Here is a 22,884-nt window from a genome sequence, read left to right on the forward strand (position 1 = left end):
ACCGTAAAGTACTTTCACAAAGTTGGCAATTTTGCACTTTATTTGAAACCTGTGAAATTTGAAAGGCCTTTGTTACCAAGGTTTAATTACTGGTCTGAGAAACTGGTGCTCCAGTTTCAGGTTAAATGGAAAAGGTTTCAGTCTCTGTTGAAAGTTTAGTAAAAAGACATGCACTTGGCTTGGGTCATAACCACTTCCAAACTAGGAGGTTGTGTTTCCATTGGGAAATATTGAATGGCCTCTGTGATTTGATTTTCCTACAGCGGTTTAACACCTGAGTGTTCCTTCAAACCCATTGTGTACTTCAATTCCCTGTACTCGTACTTTGTGGTTGAAGTTGAGAGGAGCATTCCCTGGGTTATTCATTTAATTCTATAAAACTTCTATAATACAGTATGTATTAATTTAGCTACTGGTGTTCCTTTGCTCATTTGAATTGTATATGTTTATCTGCTCATCAGATTTGTCTCTCAATTTTGTTCGGGATTTTGATCTTCTGTCCAAAGTCGGCAATGTTTTCCTGTAACGCGGTGCTCCTGTGCTTCTCCCTCTTGTTAAGCCAAAATGGAAAGAAACACAGGCCATTACTGCCCCACTCAGCAGGCATGGACTTTCATTGACCATGCCTTGTGGCAAAAATCAGGTTGATCTCATCGCTGCAGTGTGTAAGTGCATCGCAGCTTATTCCCCTGCATGCTTGTTCACTTGTGGTTACCTGCACGTGCAGTGGAAATCGGCTCACTGCAGTATAAATAAATGACTTCAGACTTGACTGCCCAGCTCCGTTCCACATCCACACCTGCACTGCCCGTGACCAGGGTTTCATTGCCTAGAGCTGGCAGGTTGAAGCCAAAACATATTCTTAAGCCTTCATTGCATTTTATGCAAACTATTTGTTTATATCCCTAGTGGGGGAGTATACAGTATGGCTTTTTTTCTTTGCAGTTTGCAATTATTTGAAGGCTTTGCCATTAAACAATAAACGTTGATCACGTTTGCTTCTAATTGCATCCTATAATTTTCTGCTACTGTACAGTCCTCATTTTCTAAGCTCCTAATGTATAGGATGGAGTCACTATACAGACAGTACACAGGATTTCTGCCATAGTAATATCTTCCAAGCAAACGGATAATAGGACAGCATTTGGTTTCTGTTCAGTTTGGCAAAATTACCATGTTCCTAATGCACAGATGGGTACTTGGAGTGTTTGGAAATGATCACCTTGCTGTTAAAGCTTAGAGTAACTGAATGCACAAGGAACAAAGGGTTAGCTCACACACTGACTCAATTACATGTGTGCATGCTGCTTTCATAATTAATTCTGCTTCACCCATCCACCCATTATCAGAAAGTTGCCTCTTATTCTTGGAAAGGCCTGCAGTGACCCTGAGCCCATGCCAGAAGCATGGGGAACAATCTGAGACTACAACTTGAACATGCTTACAGACATCAAACGTTGCAACTCATCTTCATTTCCTAGCTTTGGTCTGATAAAGTATTAATTTGAATAGACCGTGACAAGCCTGTGGTCTTTAAAATGGTTTAATGTAACCTGAAGAAAATCTCACACATCACAAAGCATTGAACTATATATATATACACAATATATATTTAGATCTAATGAACTTGGGCTGATAATTGATTTAATTAAAATGCTGTTTAAAATATTAAACTAATTTAAAGTAAAAAGCAGTTTGTGTTCTCAGCTTGAGTGATGTATTGTGTTAAGGTGTTGTATTTAAAGCTTTAAACATTGTAAAGAAAATTAAATTTGCTTTCAAGCAGATATTAATAATGCATTTCTTCAGATTATATATTTCACTTTCATTTGCATACAATGTTTTAATGTCAATGTCATATTAAGCATTTCCTAACATCCCTCCTACTTAACCTTCCTAACAATTATAAAGCATCTTTTTTGAAGTATAACAAAACGTTTAAAACATTAAAATTTCAGTCAATTCACAGCTACTTGGTTTACATCAAGTGTATGTAGATGACATGATTTGCTTATATTATTCATTGTCTGTTTTTAGTCTGCACAGCTCTTAATGTATGTAAACCAATCTCCAGTTTATTTGAATATCAAATTATTAAGTCATCTAGACAAATGTAACACAGTATTTTACATTATCTAAAAGAACATCTCTTGGTGCAAAAATATTCTGAGACGTCTAATAATTATGCTATCTATGATCCTAAACAACAAACATTAAAGAGTATGATTTTAAAGACGGTACACGAAGATCCATGAATAACATTTTTGGTGCTTTTTGATTCATTTGTTTTGTAGATATTTGAATGGTGGTATTTTCGGAAGTACGGAACTTCCTTCATTGAACAAGTCTCTGTGAGTCACCTGCGCCCTCTGCTGGGCGGAGTCGATAACAGTACTCCTAGCAACTCCAACAGTAGTAATGGAGATTCAGATTCAAATCGACAAAGTGTGTCAGGTACGTACAATTCTTCACAAAACATTTAAAACGCTTCACTTTTGTTCTTGAATGTTCATGACCATTCTACACTTAAACTGCCTTTTCTTTGTGTCATTTCAAAGAGCAGAGGAATTATAGTTAAATATACCAATGTGCTGTTGTATATTTTATTAAGATGGCCGTTACTTTGTTTTTAATGTTGCTCCATGGCTGATTACCATAGAGGGAGAGAAAACTGCACAACAGCTACAGCTTATTGAATCCATTGTGTTCTGTATGACATCTACTGGTGTCTATATGACGTTACTGTAGCATGTATGCACTTCTTAGATGCATTTGATAACTTGCAAATCTTTCCACCTTTTAAAACTACAATAACATTAAAGGCATTTCCCAGCATTTTTTCCATTGGCTCTTCTTTGGTATAATTTTGTTGCATAATCATATAGGTTTTTAAATTCTAGACGGTTGTTTCAGATGACTGAAAAATACAGGAACAGGTTTTATTGTTTTTGTTACTTCTTCCTCTTTAAAATCCATTTATTCACCACTGTATTCAGTAGTTTCCTCTTGCCTGTAAATTATTAAGTTATATGGGATACTGTGGCCTGTCTGTTATGTGGTGCCATACAGACACCTACCTTATTTTGACACAAGACCTGACAATCTACTAATCAGCTCATTCTCTTAGTCACCATTAATTCCAGATTTTCAGTGTCTTAAAGTGAAAATAAAGATTCTGTAGCCTTTAAATGGCTTAAAGACAGATTAACCCCTGTCACAATTTTGATTATGGAAATGGCAACAGCCAAAGCTCTTGATCCTAAGTAGTGTGTATGAAGAATTCTGCTAAACACCAGCTCTTTTACACATTTGTTCCTGCCTAAGCCTCTTATTGGGAAAATAAGAGGGTTTTTATACTGCCACCCTATCCAGATCTTTGAGAATCCCGAGTGAGTGACTCAGAGGTCACAGGTTCAAGCCTGGGCTGTGCCACTATCTGGCTGTGAATGAGATTTCCCATTTCTGCAAAACACAATTGCTCAAGCAGGGGATCGGGTGCAAGTCTGTCAGGGTCTCCTCTGCTTGCTGTGCAGTAGCAGCTCGTGGGATGTGTAGCGACATTAGTGATAATGTGCCACTGGTCCATTTGATGTTCACACTCTGGCAACGCAGTGTCAGTTTTGCTCTGAGTCACAGTGCTAATGGCATTTCTGCTGCTGGAGGGAAAGAAGCTGGTTTGAACAATCATTGCAGATTGAGAGAGTTTGTAATAGGAGGTGATTAATGATTACATAAAAAACAATCTCTTCCCTCACTTTAAGCTTGTTCCTGTTAATAATTATACAGTTGATCTCCACCTGGTTTTGGAAAGATAACAGCCATGAGCTCCCTATTGTCGTAGCTTATACAGTTATAATACAATACTGATGAATTTTAAGGAGACCGCAATAAGGTGCTCTAATACCATCTTTAGATTTTTATGCTGATCTCTTCTGGAGATCTAAATACTGTGAATGCACCAAAATAAACAGGAATTGTGACCGAGGTGGGGGCAATGGAAAGGAATGTATCCTTAGTTTGCCCGATCCCTGTGGGTATAATTTAGTTTGCTTCCTCACTCTGCGGAGTACTGCACAGACCACAGGAAAGTCTTCTTATCACCCTGTTTGAATCTGGTTTGCAGGCTTGCCTAATGAAATCCGCTGAAGGGAATTCTTGCCTTCGTTTTCTTGCCGTTGCTCTGAACCCCAGTAATCCCATTCTGGAATTCATTTAAATTCTTTTTTTTTTGTCCGCAGAATGTAAAGTTTGGAGAAACCCACTAAATTTATTTAGAGGAGCAGAATATAACCGGTGAGTGTAAAGCTTTATTTAAAAAAAAGCTATTTTCTTATCACAATAACCCGTTGGACTCCTTTTTATTTGCTATATTGCTGCTTTAAGGCATGTTAGTGGACCGGTAGGTGACACTTCTCCAAACCAGTACCCCCAGTATGACGACAGTGGACACTGTGCTGTAGGGGGTGTCATTTGGATGAGATTTCAAACCAAGCCTTAACTGCTTTATCATTACAGATCCTGTAATGCTCTTCATAATAGTAATGGTGTTAATCCCAGGGACTGGTGTTCTGCCCTGGGCTTGTGCAATCTGATCTTCATAAAGTTCCCCCTTAATGCAACTAGAAAAACAATTTCTAATTTGTCCACCTGTTCTAGTATCCAGGGGGGTTCAGCACATACGTGGTGGTTGAACTGGACTTTGTACTACAAATAAAGAGCTTTGGGATCCTTAAAAATGAAAAATGCTGCATGAGCAGTGTGATTTTTTATTTATGTGCTTATCAGACACATTTGTCTCTTATCCATTCTATTTATGATGTGATCATACAGGGTTTTCTCTTTTTTTATTCACCAAAGAGTGACTGGCACTAGACTGCCACTATTAGCAAAACCCTTTGAGTGATAAATTTGAAAATGCTAAAGAGTGTGGCTACCACAAGACCCACCTTTTCTCATGAAATATATTTGTTTTTGAAACCCTTTCTCGCAGCACATAGAAAACATTAAATGGAATAAATGAAACAAATTCTCAGTGTAGGCAACCTTCTTCTGTCTCCTTGCTGTAAGTCAGTGTGATCACATTATGCAACTGCACTCCCACAGGTACTCTGCATCAGCCCCAACGAGCTGGCAGAGGTTGCTTAAATTGGATGACACCGTTCATATAATCAAACATTTTTTTTTCTTATCTCCGTTAGGTATTTACTTTTGAATACAGAAACGGATATACAAAACAAATAAATTGTAGAAATTGACTTTGCATTCATTCATTTTCAGCACCTCCTTAGTCCAGTACAGGATTGGAGACTAACTTGACAGACATTATGTTGACGTTTTTGTGAACTATGAAGTGCTGAGGATTTGCAATTAAATGCTCGTAGTAATCCTGACACCTTCTTGGTTATGTTCCTCTCAGGTACACGTGGGTAACGGGAAGAGAGCCTCTCACATACTACGATATGAATCTTTCTGCCCAGGATCACCAGACATTTTTCACGTGTGACACAGATCACTTAAGGCCTGCTGATGCTAGTAAGAACTGTGTTAATGAGATGTCATTGGAGGTGATGATGAAAATCTAAGATGATGCTGTTTGAATGGGTATAAACTGGAAGGCTAAATGTTGCATAATAATTACTATTAATAATAAATAGACTTAAACAAAAGGTTCATGTTATTGATCAGATGAAAGTTATCTGAAAGAAGAAGTTTGTTTCTCTTTCCTGCAGTGGTGTTTTGACTCTTATAGATATTCTTATAGTATAGAATATTGTTCTCTTTCTGTTCTGCTAATCTATTGTTGAGGTGTCTACAGGCATTGTCTGACATTTTCGATAGTTTCCATGATTTACAAGGAAGGAGTATTACTCGGATCTTCAGACAATTTGTGTGCATGTCTTTCACCTGTTCTGTTGACCTTGCATTAACAGTTTTATACAAAATAATAAGGAACCACTTTAGGAACCACAAGTGATATTTCAGAGGTACCCTCTGATAAGTCCATCGGTTCTATTGGTTGGATAGCATCATTGTAAACACAACCTGTTGTGCATAAAAAGCCAAGCCACTAAGTAAAAATCCAGAAATGTCATCAATATAGGCAAATTATTTCTTTAATGCATCACATATATAATAAATTTAAAGTAGTAAGTACAAAGTACTGGCTACAAATAGTACATGATATATTGTCAGAATTGTAGTCTATCAAGCTATTTCATATTGGGGAAAAAAATGACATTCAAGACGTACATTCAGGAGTGCCAAGAGACTTATTAGTTTTCGTCTTTGAGAAATATGTTTAGCATCTACATTTGCATACTATTGGTGACAGGGCCTTCCCCTGCTGTGCTCCTGAGCTCTAGAACTCTTATTTGTTGTAATGTTAACAGAAAATGTATGTTGTAAAGGAATAGATTTTTGTGCAAAGAACAAACTATGATAAACTAAAAAGTTAGGTTTGGGGGCTTCCGAGTGGCTCAGCAGGTGAAGGCGCTCAATGCAAATGCAGGCTTGAGTTCCTTGGTCCAGACTCCCGCATGCTTGCAGTGATGTGAGAGATGTGTAGCTTCTCTATAGGGCATGATGAGGCTGGCAGCACATTGAAAGATGAGTAGTTCTGATGGGCAGGCGAGTTGGAGTTGGATGTCTGCCAACCTCCTTCTGCCACAGGAGACATTGCTGTGGACCAATCCATTTAAAAAAATGCCAATTTCAAATTGGGAGACATGAGGAAAAACATGAAAATCGTTTTAAGGATGTTAATTTATACACTGCCAAAATCCTAAGTTCATGCTATGAAGTACACACTAAGTAAAGTTCTTTTTGGAATGCCGTATCGGCTTTAATCTTTGAACGGACGTTTTATTTGATTGACAGTAATGCAGAAGGCTTGGAGAGAGAGAAATCCGCAGGCTCGGATCTCAGCTGCACATGAAGCTTTGGAGCTAGATGAGTGAGTCACCGTCTATAAGATGAAATATTTTCCCCATAATCACAAAGATACTTACCCATCGCCTTGCTCCCTGTTTGCTACAGATATGAATAAGAAGTTATGAGTATTCATTATACTAGAGGGGTGTCTGATTTTCGGCATGCACGCTATAGCAATGAAAGAGATAGGATTTCACCACCATGTTGAACACATTTCTGTTAAAACATATGGCCCTTGTGATCCAGGCATCACATTAAAGCTTATGTTACTGGAGGCATTGTCTGCTCTTTTATTAATTCGTTATGACCTCCATCCATGACATTACATGGAATGACAAAAGGCTGAGCCTGATGCATGTGTATAGCAGATGATGAATTATTTATTTTGCACATTTCTCCCATTCGATATCTGCTTTAGAGGGCTGGCATGAAATGTCAACTAAACCGCATGGTATAATTTATAACAGAAGTCACAGTACTGGATTTAACATGGTTGCAGAGGGGGAGGGGTGGTGGACTGTCGTGGTTTTTTTTTGTGTAAAACGACAGTTTTAATGTTTTGTGTTGAACAGCTGTGCCACTGCATACATCCTCCTGGCAGAAGAGGAAGCCACAACGATTGTGGAGGCCGAGAAGCTTTTTAAACAGGCCCTGAAGGCAGGAGAGGGCTGTTACAGGCGCAGTCAGCAGCTCCAGCATCATGGGGCCCAGTATGAAGCACAGCACAGTGAGTAAATCGGATTATACACACCAAGACTGTGCAAGACATCATTTAGCTCAGAGCCCTGATAAAGTACTGTACATGTTGGTATAGTAAATTGCCCTGGAATAATAGCAACTCCAATAACATGCATTTCTTCTCAGGTAAAGATCCTAAAGCAACTAAGACTGAGTATAGACAAAACTCCACTTTCCACTATCGTCTGCTGTATATTGACCACTGCAGATTCACAGCAGAGGTGTAGACCAGCATTTAATGTAGGTTTGAAATCTGTTCAATTTAAGATGTGCTTAATGTAAAGAGAGAATATTATTTCACAGTTCATAAACATGTTGTCCCAGCTAATTTTGATAATTATGATACTATATACTACACAATATTTCTCCTCTAAAATATCTTTTTTTCTTGTATGGAATAAGTGATTTGTCCCTCTTTTTTTTAGGAAGAGATACAAATGTTTTGGTTTACATTAAAAGAAGGCTAGCAATGTGTGCTAGAAAACTGGGAAGAACAAGAGAAGCAGTGAAAATGATGAGAGATGTAAGTATTCCCAAGTCTTTAGGATCAGGCAGTGGAAAACAGCTGAATGATTGTGAATATACCTTGAGATTCAGAGTTGAGTAAAGAGAATATTTTTGAGAAGTTCACTATTGGGGGGGGGGGGAGTTTATTTTTTTCCCATAATGAATCCTATAAATTGAAGAGCATTAAAGGAAAATAAAGAAAGTTTCACATATAACTGTGTACATACATAAAATTGAGTAACAGAAAAAGTTACCGAATGTCACAGAATGATTTTAGTGCTCTTGTGTTGAATCTATTATACATCTATTTAATATGTTATATATGTGAATATAAAAAGCCCATCTAGAGCTTTTCAGGAAAATAGTAGACTTTGGAGACAGGATCAGGGTGGATTTTTCACTTGAAGTTTTTATTTGTATTTATATTGGATAGCAAGCCAGTTGTATATTATTACAAAGCCTGTGCACCAGTAGTTCTAAAGCGTACAGAGCATATTGCTAACAGAGCAATTCCTAAAAAATTCAAAATTTCTTCTGCTGAGATTATCTCCAAATGACCCTTTATTGGTAAAGACATCACATTTAATGAAATGAAGAATGTTTTGGATGCACAATAAATATGCATATACTCTTAAGTGTATTGTTACCCATGATGCTCTGCAAATGGCTAGAGTGGATTGATTAAACAAACTCATTTAGTGAAGTGGCAAAACGTCCTGTCACAGTTCAGTCAATATCTGCTTCTACTGATGGGTTTGCAGCTAACAGATATTTGGCACTGTTCTTATTTTGTATCTTGTTGCCACTGTGCCCATTCTCATTCCCTGTGCTTTCTTTATATTGTAGAGAATACATGCCATTAGCAATCCACTAGTATAAAGCTACAGTACAGCTCTTGTTTTTTATTGTTGCACCTAGCAGTAAAATTTAAAATATTTCAAAATCTCTCAAGGGGGGAAAAAACCATTACTGATCTTTATGTAGTGTGGTACAACACTGTTTAGTTAGTTTAAAGCGGTCTCCTGTCATTTCAGAATTATTCTCTTTAATACATTTCAGAAATCTAAGACGATTTAACAGAGCAACCAGTCTAAGATCATAAATATATATATTTGCCTTCATTAGATTGTTTTTATTTAGGGTTTAACACTTGTGAGTTTGAGATGTCTTCAGATTTAAATCCAGGATAATGAAAAGAACTATAGACAAGCACTTACAACTTTACAATAATGTCACCAGTTCTTAAGGATTCTTGCAATAACACTGTGATTCCCTACTTGGAACACTTGGAACACTGTGGTTTAATTGGACTTGCTCCATTTTCATTTTTATCATTAATACACACATTGTCAAAACATTGTCATGTCACATCATGAGGCTTTAGCAGGTGAAAGAAAAGAAGCATTTGATTCAATTAAGCAATGAATAACGGAGGCACTTTGTTATACAAAGGGTTATTTGTGGGTCTGATATAGTCTATCCAGGTGTGTCATTGAAGACAATGCCCTGGAACCTGATTCTGTCTAGAAATGGGGGATGAGATCCTTTGAACAACTGGCAACCAAACAAGTTGGTGGCCAGAATGATATGTTATATGTATATATGCATGTTGAGCAGGGGCTCTATGGCTAAGGATCTGCGCTTATGGCTGGAAGGTTGCCAGTTAAAATCCCACAGCCGGCAGAAGAATCCTACTCCATTGGGTCCCTGAGCAAGGCACTTAACCCCAACTGCTCCAGGGGTGTTGTACAATGGCTGACCCTGCACTCTGACCTCAGGCTCTCTCCCTGTCTGTGTTTCTTATGGAGAGCAAGCTGGGGTATGCGAAAAAGAAATTCCTAATGCAAGAAATTGTATAGGGCTAATAAAGTGATGTTATGTTTTATATTGTGTTATTACCTTTCTTATGTTTATGAGAAACTTATTACAGTACGGTATTTTGTGTGCATCCAAAATATTGCGATTGAAAATGATAAAATCGGGTTACATTGCTATAACCACAGTGGCTTTGAGAACTACTGTTGCAGATGGAGTTAGAGCTGTGCTGTCTCTGAGCCTGACTTCATCCTGTAAGGTACTACATGTAACAACAGTTGTATGTTTTCCAGTTAATGAAGGAGTTCCCTCTCCTCAGTATGTTCAATATCCACGAAAACCTCCTTGAGGCCTTACTGGAACTGCAGGCCTATGCTGATGTACAAGCAGTATTAGCAAAATATGACGGTAAGCAAGTGTAAAGGAATACAGGGGCGAAAAACACAATTTTAATTGCAGAAATGTAGCATTTTTAAAAGAATGACTAGGACATAAAGCTGAAAAGCTTGTATGTAGTTGTTGTACTAAAAAAACAAATTCAATATTTTTTACTTAAGAGTGTGCTCAGCAGCTGATATGCTGAGAATTTCTGTTCAAGCAATGCAACTTCACAGAAGTAAAGTGTCATTCATGCTAAATATAGTATGTGCATGTGTAAACAGATCTCTTTCAGGAGGCAGAATGTACTGTGGATTAGATTAGAAAGACTTTAAATCTTTCTGTTATCACTACTATTTATAAAACCAATATACATTAGAAAGAGATCTAGAACGGCAGTTGTCTTCACTTACTGTACTAACCTTCAGTTACCTGAACACAGCCAGTGTCCTCCCTTAGTGAAGATACAGTACATAACTGATCTGTTTTTTTACATTTTTAATAAGATGTCTACATCAGTGTTGTGTTTTCCTTAAGTAGCCTCCTGGCACTACATGAGTACATTGTTTTTCTTGTAGCTGTCTTCCCTGTAGTGGGATATTAGCACCCAATAACAAATGTGGACTAACAGTTCTGTGATCTTGTTGCCTGGCTGCCTTGAGACCAAAGTTCTTTAAGTGCCTTTAAAACTGCTTTTTCTTTCTCACTTTCTACTCTTCACAAGGTTAAATTCTCCAAGGACCTCAAAGCTGGAAGCATTAGAGTAGACATTTTAGATGCACTGAAGCACTAACAATTTTGTGGCCTGTACATATTATTTACGTACGTGGTGTTCCATATCCTAATGAATCTGATGAGTTACGTTCATTTCACAGTGATATATCACGTGGCTAAAACATGCTCTAAACGTGTAGTACAGTGCTCATATCATTGCACTAAAACCATCTATGATTGATGTCCAATAATCTCTAAGGGAAGCTTATTTAAAACTGAGAGCAGGAGGCACTTTTTTCCAAAATTGTCTGTGGGTCTGGAACAAACTGCCCAGCCATGTTGCTGGACCTAAACATGGCTTATTTCAAAAAGCAGTTGAGGGAGATCCTTGTATCCTTTAAGTAGCTCAAGAGTGTCAAACTAATTTGCTCTGGTGTGTCTGATTTTATTCAATGTACTGTACAGTACCTCAAGCAGGCCACGTCAAAGTACTAGACACAACCATTACATGGTGGATAGGCCTCTGGAAATTAAATAATATTATTTGTTTTAATAGAATTAATATTAATATAATACACATAGCATGGTGTAATACGCACAATAATTTAATTGTAATGATTTGTATTTTTGGTGTTTATTATACAATGACATACTGTACCTATCTTTTAAATACAATTAGGAGACAGTGCATCTTGATGCTGTAGATGCGGTTCTGTAGTTAATATTGTTGCCTCAGAATGCTGGGGTTCTGCGTTCAGTTCCAGACCTGGGGTGCTGTCTGTGGGGATTTTGTATGTTCTCTCTGTGTTTGTGTGGGTGTCCTCCAGGTGCTCCTGTTTCCTCCCACAGTCCAAAGACATACTGATAGGTTCATTGGCTTCTGGGAAAATTGTCGCTGGTGGGTGTGGGTGTGGGTGTGTGTGTGACCTGTGAGGGACATGCGTCCTGTCAAGAGTGTATCCAGCATTGTGCCCGTTGCTTGCCAGGGTAGACTTGGGCTCTCCCGCCACCCTGAACTGGATAAAGCAGTTAAAAAATGGATGGATAGATTTTTAAACATTGTATTTATCATGTCAGCTACTGTACTAGGTTAAATGTGCTAATTAACTTATTTTGGCATTTCAGTACTTTAAGGTGAATGAGTAATATTAGGTGTTTTTATATCCCCCAGAAATTATTTTCTTTTGTGTATTGCTTTTGTAAAGCAATGGGAATTAAATGTTTCTGATATGAAAACATGGCCATTCCAAACAGGTTTTAAGAAAATACTTACTGTTCTTTTGTAAGTACAATAGCTGTACATGGGATGGAGGTGTATTTTAATCAGCAAACCATTGGAAAGAATTCCTGGTTTTACACTCTCTGGGGTTTGAGATCAGAATCTCCTCTAAAACCTGTTAAGAGTTCAGCTGCAATGTTGTTTTTACATTTCGGGGGTTTTAATGAATCAGTAATGACGCATGATACAATGAAACTACCAAGTACACAGTAACGTGTACAGCTTCCAATTTACATCACTAAAGAGACAAGTTTTCAATGTATCCATAGAGTCATATTGCCGTCATTGTCGGTGATTCAGAACGAGGCAACAACACGTCAGATGACGCAAAAGCGGACCTGTTACATTGTAAACGTTGTAAACATGCTTTAGACCAAACAGATTTTGCTACTGTTTAAAAGAGTAAACATTTTAATGAAACCGACACATACATGGTTTTTAGATACTTTTACGTTTTGCAAAAAAGAGCAACCCGTGTTGAGACCGGCGGTTCCCATCTGCCTGCGGCCACACGGAAACAACACTATTTTTGCAAAGTTCACGGTTTTGCATGTCATTCGAAATGTATACAAATTTGCAGTACAAAATTTGCAATTTTACTGGTAAATTACTATTACTTTAATTTGTTACTGAAATTAAAATAACCAGTCTGAGAAATTTGTATTGCAGTTACCCATTATAACTAGTAATATGGAACACTATTTTCTACATATCCTGGATATAAAGGAAATAAGTTGAGTTTTACAACTATTGTTTTGTAACCACTAAGCGAGACAGATAGGCTTAATGGCCTTCTCTCCTTTACAGACTTTGTTGTTGTACTTTGATATCTCAGCCCCCTTTTATACTATAAGGTGCTTTGAGAAAACGTTTAAAATTAAGTTTATTATTTTTATTATTCCATCTTTTGTATCATCGCCTATATACAGTATTGTATATATATTGTATATACACACAATCAACTTTCAGGCTGAAAGAAAATACGCCCTCTAGTGGTGAGTTCTGTAATCACTATTTTGTTGGTACAGTATAAATACACAGACATATCAATTCATAGGTAATTTGATTGAGGGTTTTATCAGTCTTTTATATTTTTATATAAATATATTTTATATCCTTACCCATTTGTTCAGCTGAGTGTTTTTCTGAAGCAATCTGATTGAGGTGCCATGGTCATGAGTACTAGATCACCTGGAATTTGAACCCGCAACCTTCCAGTTACAAGTCCAGAGCCCTGGCCACTAGTCCATACTGCTGCCTCAATTTATATTAACTGGGCATTAGTGGTTCATTTCAACATGAAAATGAAGTACTCAAAAACCACATGATCGACACTATCTACAGTAAATGCCGCAGCTAAAAGTGAATATTCCTACAGGAATACACTCATGTCAGGATTTATTATTCAATATCCATATTACAAAAGGAGCATAATGATTTTTTTAGGACCCTTTTTGGGGATTACACTCATATGATCCTTTTTGTGTTTTCACAGATATTAGCTTACCCAAATCAGCAACAATATGCTACACAGCAGCTCTTCTCAAAGCCAGGGCTGTGTCAGATAAGTAAGTGTTCTTTTCTATTGGAAACATAATTTTTGCCTGCAAGCTTTTGAAAAGATCGTATGCTTTGATGCATCTAGGAGTGGAAAGAACTTCAACACATTACATGAAATTAAATGGAAAGATGTAGCTTTTATGAAATATTTCCTAACTGTGGGGTGCTTGAAGGATAAGCAAATTAGGGTTACACTGGGTCTCATTTTATAATGGCATTTTAAGAGAAATTATAAATTAATAGATGTTAAATATAAGTGATGTTTACCAGTTTTGTATTCTGGGTTAAAAATGACCAAAATGCAATTTTCCCATCCCAATGGTACTCCTGTTTGGCTGAACCGATAAAGGTGATAACTTTGAGCTCAGACTGGGTTCTGTAACCCATGTTCAAATCCCGCGGCCGGCAGAGGAATCCTACTCCGTTGGGCCCCTGAGCAAGGCCCTTAACCCCAACTGCTCCAGGGGCGCCGTACAATGGCAGACCCTGCGCTCTGACCCCAAGCTTCTCTCCCTGTCTCTGTGTCTCCCTGGAGAAAAGCTGGGGTATGCGAAAAGACGCATTCCTAATGCAAGAAATTGTATAGGGCTAATAAAGAAACATTAAACATTAAAACATTGTGTTGCAAGTCTGAGCCTGGCCTATGCCAGCAGGAGACACTGCGTAGAACTCCACTGTGTGACAGGACACAGATCATCGCCGGCTGGATAGGATGTGTCACCCAGGACATGGGACAAAAATGTAATTGCTGTAACATCCCAGGTGCTAATAAGCTGGTGGCAGTGTGAGGGAGGGATCTCTATCCAGGTCCGCCCTGAATGTATGTACAGTAGGTCACTGTAGGGTTTTCAGCAAGTCAAAAGATAGATAGCACCATGGGTGGGCAGATTAGAAGAGTCTGCACTGTCTTGTTCTCCTGTGGTGGCACTGAGGCCACTGCTCTCAGCCGATATATGAAAGTTACAATCGGTTATTCCAGATTGGGTTAATACAAGATAAAAGAACTTCAGCAGTTCTGATTCATAAAAATATATATACGTATCTGACCTGAGCTTGTTTACAATCACTGTAGCCAAGGGGAGTATACACTAATTTCTCTAGGTTTTCATTTGTAATTACTTTTCTGAATGTTTGAGCGTCTGTTTTTCACTTGGAGACTGGGTGTTGCGACGAGTAAATAAAGGTCAAATAAATCCTGCTTCAGTGTGTTTCAATTTCAAGCTGAAGACTTTCTACAGGCACTGTATTTGAGGCTTAGGAAGTTGTGGATTTGCTTCCTGCTTTGTATTTTTTGCCAGACAAGCTTAGTCCTGACAACCTGTTCCTTTCAGGTTCTCTCCAGAGGCTGCATCTAGGAGAGGCCTGAGCACTGCAGAGATGAACGCGGTAGAAGCCATACACAGAGCAGTAGAGTTTAACCCACACGTACCAAAAGTGAGTATCACAGAGAGAGCAATGTATATACCAAGTAAACACTCAAGTGTAAACATTACAAGTCGAATGTGTATACAGTATACACCTCGGTGAGCATGTATTGAGATACAGTACAATATGTACTGTATTATAATTTACTATATTTTAATATAGTGTACTACATAATTATAATATTCTGTATTATAATTGTAATATGTACTGTTTCAAGAAATAAACTGTATGGAATGACTAAATGGTGTATTGAGGTACTATATTAAGACACCGCACAATAACTTACCTTCACTATAACTCATAAAACTGTTTTGTTCAGTTTTGTGATTCCCTGCAAAAAAACATGAATTTTAAAATGTAAGCAGTTTTTTTATAGCCATTGAATTATTGAAAAACAAATTTTGTGACTTGTGAAAGTCACAAGGTCAGTCGCCAGTGCTGTGTTCATGAAACGTTATTGATTGGTGGTTTAAGAATGGAGTCCGGATGCGAGGCAGTGTTCTGCTGTTGTAGCTGCTATTTGAAGGTGAGACAGATGGAGCCTGAACCATCTGTCTTGTACCAGCATTGTTAAATGTGGATGTCCTTACTTTGTCCTGTAATGCATGTTATGATACACAATATACCATCTCAGAAATGTACTAGTGGTGTTTCTATGACATGGAAAGTCTCATTGCAGAGACTTGTACAGTTCTAGCTTAATGCATACCCAGCTATTGATTACACTTCTCATAGGAAGGTCATGACACCACTGTGTGTGGGACATTGTTTACCCTGGCTTCTTAAAAACTGTATCTTTACAGCATGTGTTCCAAGAACACTGCACTTCAGCAAATTCATGACATACACGTACTGTATATTTCTTGGGTGCTTTGCTTTTTCACTAACAGATGTTTTCATGTGAAATGCATTTCCACTACACTTCTCATGTACCAAATTTACTGGATGATTGTTTAGAGATTCTCCATATTTGTCATCCAGTCTTTATTGGAACAGTACATAGCTATACTGTACATATATACATATACACATCACACTAATCCAGAATAGTCTTTTAAGTCAGGGTATTTGTTCTTGAACTGCTCTCTATTTTCAGCCATGTAGATTGAATACCCAAACAATGATTTCTGTCAAGGCATATTTTATTCCGAATGTATACATGGTCTCACAACATAGCTGTCTTATGGTTCTTATTGGAAGATATGTTGAATTTGTAAAACTAGTCAAATGTAAAAATTATGTTGAAGAAAAATACATCAACTTCCGCCTTTCTTCATGATTGTTTATACAGGAGTGCACAGAAGAAATGCTATGTAGGCATTTAGAATTCTTAAATCATGTCATAGGTTTCTTTTTTTTACATTTTTTAACACATTGAATTCTGAGGCATTTTTACCGGTAGATACCAAGAAGTGAAACCAGAGTGCATGTGTGGAAACTACTAAGATGTTTAAAATAAAAACAGGAGGGTTGTGGAAGCTTGGAACGTGTTCCCCAGCCCTGCTGTCGAAACCAGTGCCCTGAATCCTTGGATCAATTAACTCTAAATCTTCCAATGGGTCAAATGGCCTTCTCTCTTTTTATACCAAGCTATTGTTCGGAATATGCAAGTTTGCAAATAACTTCTGTATCCTGTTTTTTGTCTTTTGTAGTACCTCTTAGAAATGAAAAGTTTAATACTGCCACCAGAGCATATTCTAAAGAGAGGGGACAGTGAAGCAATAGCATATGCATTCTTTCATCTTCAGCACTGGAAAAGAGTGGAAGGCGCTTTGAACCTCCTGCACTGTACCTGGGAAGGGAGTAAGTACAGGCGTCTCTGCTATAACGCGATAGATGCGTTCCTGTAAAACCTTGTGTTATGCAAAATTGCGCAATAAAAATTACAGGGATTATGGGAAAAATAGGGTGAGGGGCAGACCACTCAAAACCTAACCAAATGCCTCAACAAAGCTTTACCAAATTTAATAATTATCCTAATAAAATTTTTAGCACAGTTGAAATACATTTTAAATTCATAATAAAGAAATACTGTGCTACAGTAAATTTAGGTTCACCACCTGAAATTTTAGCACCAGCATACTTCTTAGACGCATTCTTGTCGCCTTGTCCACTCATATTTACAGCAATGAGGAAGATTTAGTGAACATTTCACGAAAATTGAGGAGCACCTCCCAGTTAGCACTTCCAAACCAAAGCACGTGGGACAACTGGGCAGCATGTGTATTCCTCCGCGGACCGTTGTCTTCAGTTGTGTTACTCCGTGATGCAAAAAGTAAACATGTCGGGGATGACATCGCGTATAAGCCAATGCGAGTTTCGCGCCGTACAGACATCTTTCCCCTATTTACCTTTCGCGTACGAGCCAATTCCTGTTTTGAAAACTCGCGTAATAGCAGAGATCACTGTATTCGGCCTATTCCTGTCAAACCTTTCATGGCTGCAGTTCCCTGCCTCACCCAGTGTGAGTGGCACTGGGTACTGGCAACCTGGAGGGGCGGCAGCATTTGACTCTAGAATTAACCGTAGCAAAATGATTTAAAATGGAGTAAATCCCATGTTCTAAAAAATGTCCCTTACTGTGCTGTGTTTGAATGGACTGCCACCTTTTCATGTTTGCCGTGTGAGATAGATCCGGGTTGTTTAGTTTGCTCCTCATGTCTCCCTCAGCTTTTCGAATGATCCCCTATCCTCTGGAGAAAGGCCACCTCTTCTACCCTTACCCAATCTGCACAGAGACAGCTGACAGAGAGCTCCTGCCCTGTAAGATGTTTTGCGCTCTACTCTGAATTGAAAAGCTAAAGTGGATACATGTGTATATGAGTGCTGTGTGAATGGGAGGAATGTTTATAAGAACTGGTTGGCAGTTGGCTTTGTGTATCTGGTTTAATCAGTGATTAGCTTGAATTTAAGCCCTAAACTAGGCCTCTAATGTCGTATCGTCTAGAGATATTGCATTACAAATTATATAACAACGGACTGAAATAATTGTTGGTTTTTTTAAATGAGTTTTAAGTAATATCCTTAACCCCAGCCTTTTTGTCTTTCTTTCCTTCACTCTTTATATACAGTGTTTCATGAAGTCTCAGTTTACCCCAAGAAAGAGCTGCCTTTCTTCATCCTTTTCACAGCAGGCTTGTGCTCCTTCACAGCAATGCTCGCACTACTCACACACCAGTTCCCAGAGCTCATGGGGGTATTTGCTAAAGCTGTAAGTATGTATGAGGAACTGTGTTATGTTGACATCTCAAGACGCATCACACATTCCCACCTGTTTAATCCTGGCCTATTTAAACCTGATTGTAATATCGAGGTTTTAGAATTACAAGCTAATGTAAGGTAAATGACATACTGTACCAAAATGATTGTATTTTTTTAGTATGCATTCTTAATGTGATGTTAATGTCTCAGCAGCTTTAGAAAAAGAGATGCTCAGTGGATTTTATTGTAACTCTCTTTGCAAGGCACCTGTAAGCTTCAAGATAAGGCTCTTCAAAGCTAACTAACCAAGAAAGAAATGAAATTGTGAAGGCCACATACTGTATAATCACCTGTACATCACTGAACCCATCAGCATGCCTGTGAATCTCTTCAGTCAGGTCGATTTGCATCCAATGAAACACGGTGCATGTGAATGCATAGATCTGATATGACTGTACTGTCGGGTTATACTCTACTGTATGATACTTAATACATCTGATGACAATTGTAAGGACTTCCTGCAGGGTTCATGTAGCCCTCATTCCTCTTATTTGAGCACAATAATCTGACATAAAGGTGATTTATGTCTGAATTAAAAAAACAAATGCCTTTTTGAATCATAGTTTTTTATTTTGGGAAAAGTGACTGAATTTAGGAATATGTTTTTGTTTTGGGCTCAAAGCCCAATCCACCCCTGCAGTGTCTTTAAGGTCTGCTGACTTTTCTCAAGCTCTGCCTTTGATCCATAACCAAGCTAATTCTCCGTAACCTGGGATTCAAAGCCTGTCTTTAACAAGATCCAAGTCCACAGGCCCCTATCCTTCACTGTAAATGTTGGCAAAACATATCAAAGAGTTGTTAGAACTTCATTCAAATAATAAACATTAAAAGTATGTGAATAACGTGCAACACACATCAAGTGCTATCAAGATGTTGGATAACCGTCGTGTCCTCAGTCAACACATGTCAGCACGGTCTGAAATAAGGACTGAAGTAATTGTATTTCATATAGGTAATGTCCGCATGATGCTTCAGTACACCTCAGATTGGGTTTGGCTGAATTAAAAAAACAGAGCCTAATTTTTTCTAACTGCCAATATAAGGAGAGAAATTAGTATACAGTAGGGTCTCAGTATTTGCAAGGGTTCGGTACAGAGAACTGTAGTGAATAGCCAAAATTTGCCTTTAATATCCTATTCTAGCCCTTAATTAAAGTTATATGTTAATTAAAGAACTAATGTACCACCTTTACGTCAAATAAAATAACAATTAAATCAAACAACATTAATCACAAAGTTATAGTAATCAGCTAAAATAATCAACATGAATCGCTCCTCTGTGCCCAACGGATGCCTGCCCTTTCACACTCTGCCGTTCCAGTTATTTTCCTGCTCTGTGATTAGCATGCCTCACTGTAAGTAAAATGGCAATAAAACCTTGTCAGTCTGTAAAGTTGTCTCCAGCCTGTCGTTCCCCACACCGCCAACACAGGAGCCAATCGTTACAATATTAAAACAAAGTCATGTTGAGATGCAGATGCTGGGTAGTGGGTACTTAGGGAAGGGGGCAGGGAGAGACTCACTCACTAGCTAAATTTAGCTCAAGATCCTAGTCTGTTGCACATTAATCTGAAAGTTGTGCTTAACAACCTTGGCTTCGTTTTGTCCCACTCTACTCTTCTTCCATTCAAAGTTCTGTTGGCCAGACTGGATAGTGATAACCAATTCATGAATGTTTATTTTTCACCCACTACCTTTGCAAAAGATAACTCAAAATTTTTAAATGAAACCCATGAAGAGTGATAGTTTTAGAATTACCCATGATCAAATTGTTTGGTCAGTAACTGATCACATAATGAAAATAGCCTCATATGGAGCAGGGCTTTGAAGAAGGATATTTCAGCTCTAGGTAGATGGTCTTACACTGTTCATGATCAAGTACTATTTCTTAAACGAAGAGATAGATTCCTTTAAAGCAACTGAGGATATCAGACTGTGCTTTACATGATTAAAGACCAGATCAGCAAGTCAGCACTTCAGGATTGTTTTTTTTATTATTATTACCATGAACAGGTAATAATAGTGCTTGTAAAAGCACTTTCCATAGCAAAGGATCCCAAAATGACTTAATGAGAGGAGGACACACTTCATCCACAAGTGCAGCACACACCTGGAAGACAACCAGCAGCCATTATGCATCAGCAGACCCCTGCATCAGATCAGAAGGAGAAACGAGAAATTGATTCCCCATTTGAACTAAATGTTTTAGGCAGGCAGGATTGTTCATTCCCAGAATGCAACTGAGCCAGGACAGTGGGTTAACACCCCTGCTCTTTCAGACAGTTGTGAAATCTTTAATGACCAAATAAACAGACCTTGCTCAAATATCTTATTTGAAAGGCAGATTGATGAGAAGGCAAACTACCTTTTATGTTGCATCAGTGTAACTTAGCATTGAAACACTGTTTATATGTTGATACTTTAACTCTATACAATTTAACAGGGGTAATTTAAACAGAGTCTTTTCCAGAACTGTCACCTTTAAAGTTTAATTCAAACAGCGGCTGACCTCCTTTTTATTTCAGACCCTTTTTCTCATTCATTATGTCCTCTGTGATATTGTTTGCAACTCTTTGGACCCGTTTTCTACCATGTCCAGCAAAAGAGCACAGTCAAAAACTCCCTGGGAGTGTGTCAAAAATGACAATCACAATTCTGTGAATGAGGCTCATCATCCATTGATGAGGCTTTAAACTCATCAGCTCTCTTTTGTACACTATTCATTTTGTCCCTTTCATGACCCTGTTCACGAGAAAGAAAACATTTGGTAGAATGGGTAAAAAGAAAGAAAAGATTTTCATGGGTAAAATTACAAAATGACAACTGACAGTCCAGGTATCAATAATTTATGGATGCTACCTACAGTCTTCAGAAGTTATCAGTATTAAAATGGCAAATCATCTGTAAAATGCACTTTATGCTATTCTGGATTCTGTACATATCTAGCCAGGTAGTAATCCTTCGGTGCATTTATCATCGATTAATGGCTTGTCATTTCTCTCACCTACTTCAAAGGGTGAAACATGTAGACTTCAAAGTCCTGGGCAAGTTTAGACTGAAGAAAAAAAATCCTGTTCTAAGCTTTCATTCTGATGAGGGATAAACACGGAGGTAACAGGTGTGAGAATGCTGTGCAGTAATTCGTGTGAAGGTTACAGCACTCTGGTGAAATTCTAACCTTTTAGCAGAACAACAGGGTGCCAGCTGAAGAACAGCACACTGATAAATAGATCTGATGCGACTGTAGTCCTCACAGATGCTGTGAATTTCTGTTAGACATAGTGGTATGCTATAAACGCTGTCCCAGTGAAATATTACAAAATAAAACTACTCCATATATATATATATTCCATTAAAACCATAACCTAGGCTAAATTAAGTTAAAGAAAATTGCTAAAGATTCCTTCTATTGTGTAGATTTACTTTTTGGGGTTTATATAAAACAATTTAAAATGTCGTTTAATGTCATTTATTGCTTTAATCATCAGCAGTATATTTTAAATGTAAGGTTAGGTTGGTAAACTATTCAAGATCATAAATAAAACTTCATGCCATGCTGCAATGTGGCGTTGAACGGTAAGAGCAAAACTGTTTTAGCAGGCTCAATTTCACCTTTTGTCCTTTAAGACCTTAAGTTCTGAAATGCTAGACATGTTGTACATTGCTTAGGGCTGTGTGAAAAGACATGCACTTACAAATCTCTTTGTGGATTTATTGGCAGTTTCTCAGCACCCTGTTTGCACCGTTAAACTTTATAATGGAAAAGGTGGAGAACATCCTACCCTCCAGCCTGTGGCACCAGCTGACACGGATCTAGAACACGCAGGGACTACTGCCACAGTGTTAGTGCCAAGATCATTGACTCTTGTGGACGACAAGAAAGTGTTACAGGGAAAGGGAAAACGGTGACCGTCAGTTAAAGACTTTTTGTTTTTGTTTGTTCTCATGTAAACCTGTTTTTTGTTGTACAAAAAAAGGTGATGTTCAGTTTTACTTTGCCTTCAGAGGGAAAAAAAAAAAGCTAAAAAATGAAAAATAAAAACTTTTGTGTATTGCTGCAATACGAGACTTTGGGTTTTTTTCCCCCCCATATTCATTACCCAAATCCCTCCTTCAACTGCGAACAAGCGGATTGCTGGGTCTAAAGCTGTTTGTTAATATTTGGTTTGGTGTCTGGAAGAGAAACACGTTTCTTAGGCTCTTGGTGGAGAGTGCGACGGTCACCCAAGCAATATATGAAAAGACCACTGTTTGGAGGTGAGTATTGCAGAAACAATG

The 22,884-nt window shown here is 38.1% G+C and overlaps 1 protein-coding gene across 10 annotated transcripts in view; it reads left to right on the forward strand.

Annotated features, from left to right (window-relative positions):
* LOC102684211 (suppressor of tumorigenicity 7 protein homolog) overlaps positions 1-22,667 on the forward strand; it is a 67,963-nt gene extending 45,296 nt beyond the window's left edge. For 8 of the 10 annotated variants that reach the window (XM_015352356.2, XM_015352359.2, XM_069192549.1 and 5 more), the window contains 13 exons: positions 2,295-2,454; positions 4,239-4,293; positions 5,417-5,532; positions 6,877-6,952; positions 7,503-7,657; positions 8,094-8,191; positions 10,269-10,398; positions 13,857-13,929; positions 15,253-15,355; positions 16,999-17,149; positions 18,017-18,109; positions 18,418-18,557; positions 22,328-22,667. In XM_015352356.2, the coding sequence (XP_015207842.1) occupies positions 2,295-2,454; positions 4,239-4,293; positions 5,417-5,532; positions 6,877-6,952; positions 7,503-7,657; positions 8,094-8,191; positions 10,269-10,398; positions 13,857-13,929; positions 15,253-15,355; positions 16,999-17,149; positions 18,017-18,109; positions 18,418-18,557; positions 22,328-22,423 (1,446 nt within the window). In that variant the 3' untranslated portion in view covers positions 22,424-22,667. The remainder of the gene's footprint in view (positions 1-2,294; positions 2,455-4,238; positions 4,294-5,416; positions 5,533-6,876; positions 6,953-7,502; positions 7,658-8,093; positions 8,192-10,268; positions 10,399-13,856; positions 13,930-15,252; positions 15,356-16,998; positions 17,150-18,016; positions 18,110-18,417; positions 18,558-22,327) is intronic. The other 2 variants (XM_015352357.2, XM_006633266.3) reach the window with 1 other exon arrangement.
* Positions 22,668-22,884: the final 217 nt, after the last annotated feature.

The sequence above is a fragment of the Lepisosteus oculatus genome, chromosome 7, assembly GCF_040954835.1.
Source record: "Lepisosteus oculatus isolate fLepOcu1 chromosome 7, fLepOcu1.hap2, whole genome shotgun sequence".
NCBI classification, from domain to species: domain Eukaryota; kingdom Metazoa; phylum Chordata; class Actinopteri; order Semionotiformes; family Lepisosteidae; genus Lepisosteus; species Lepisosteus oculatus.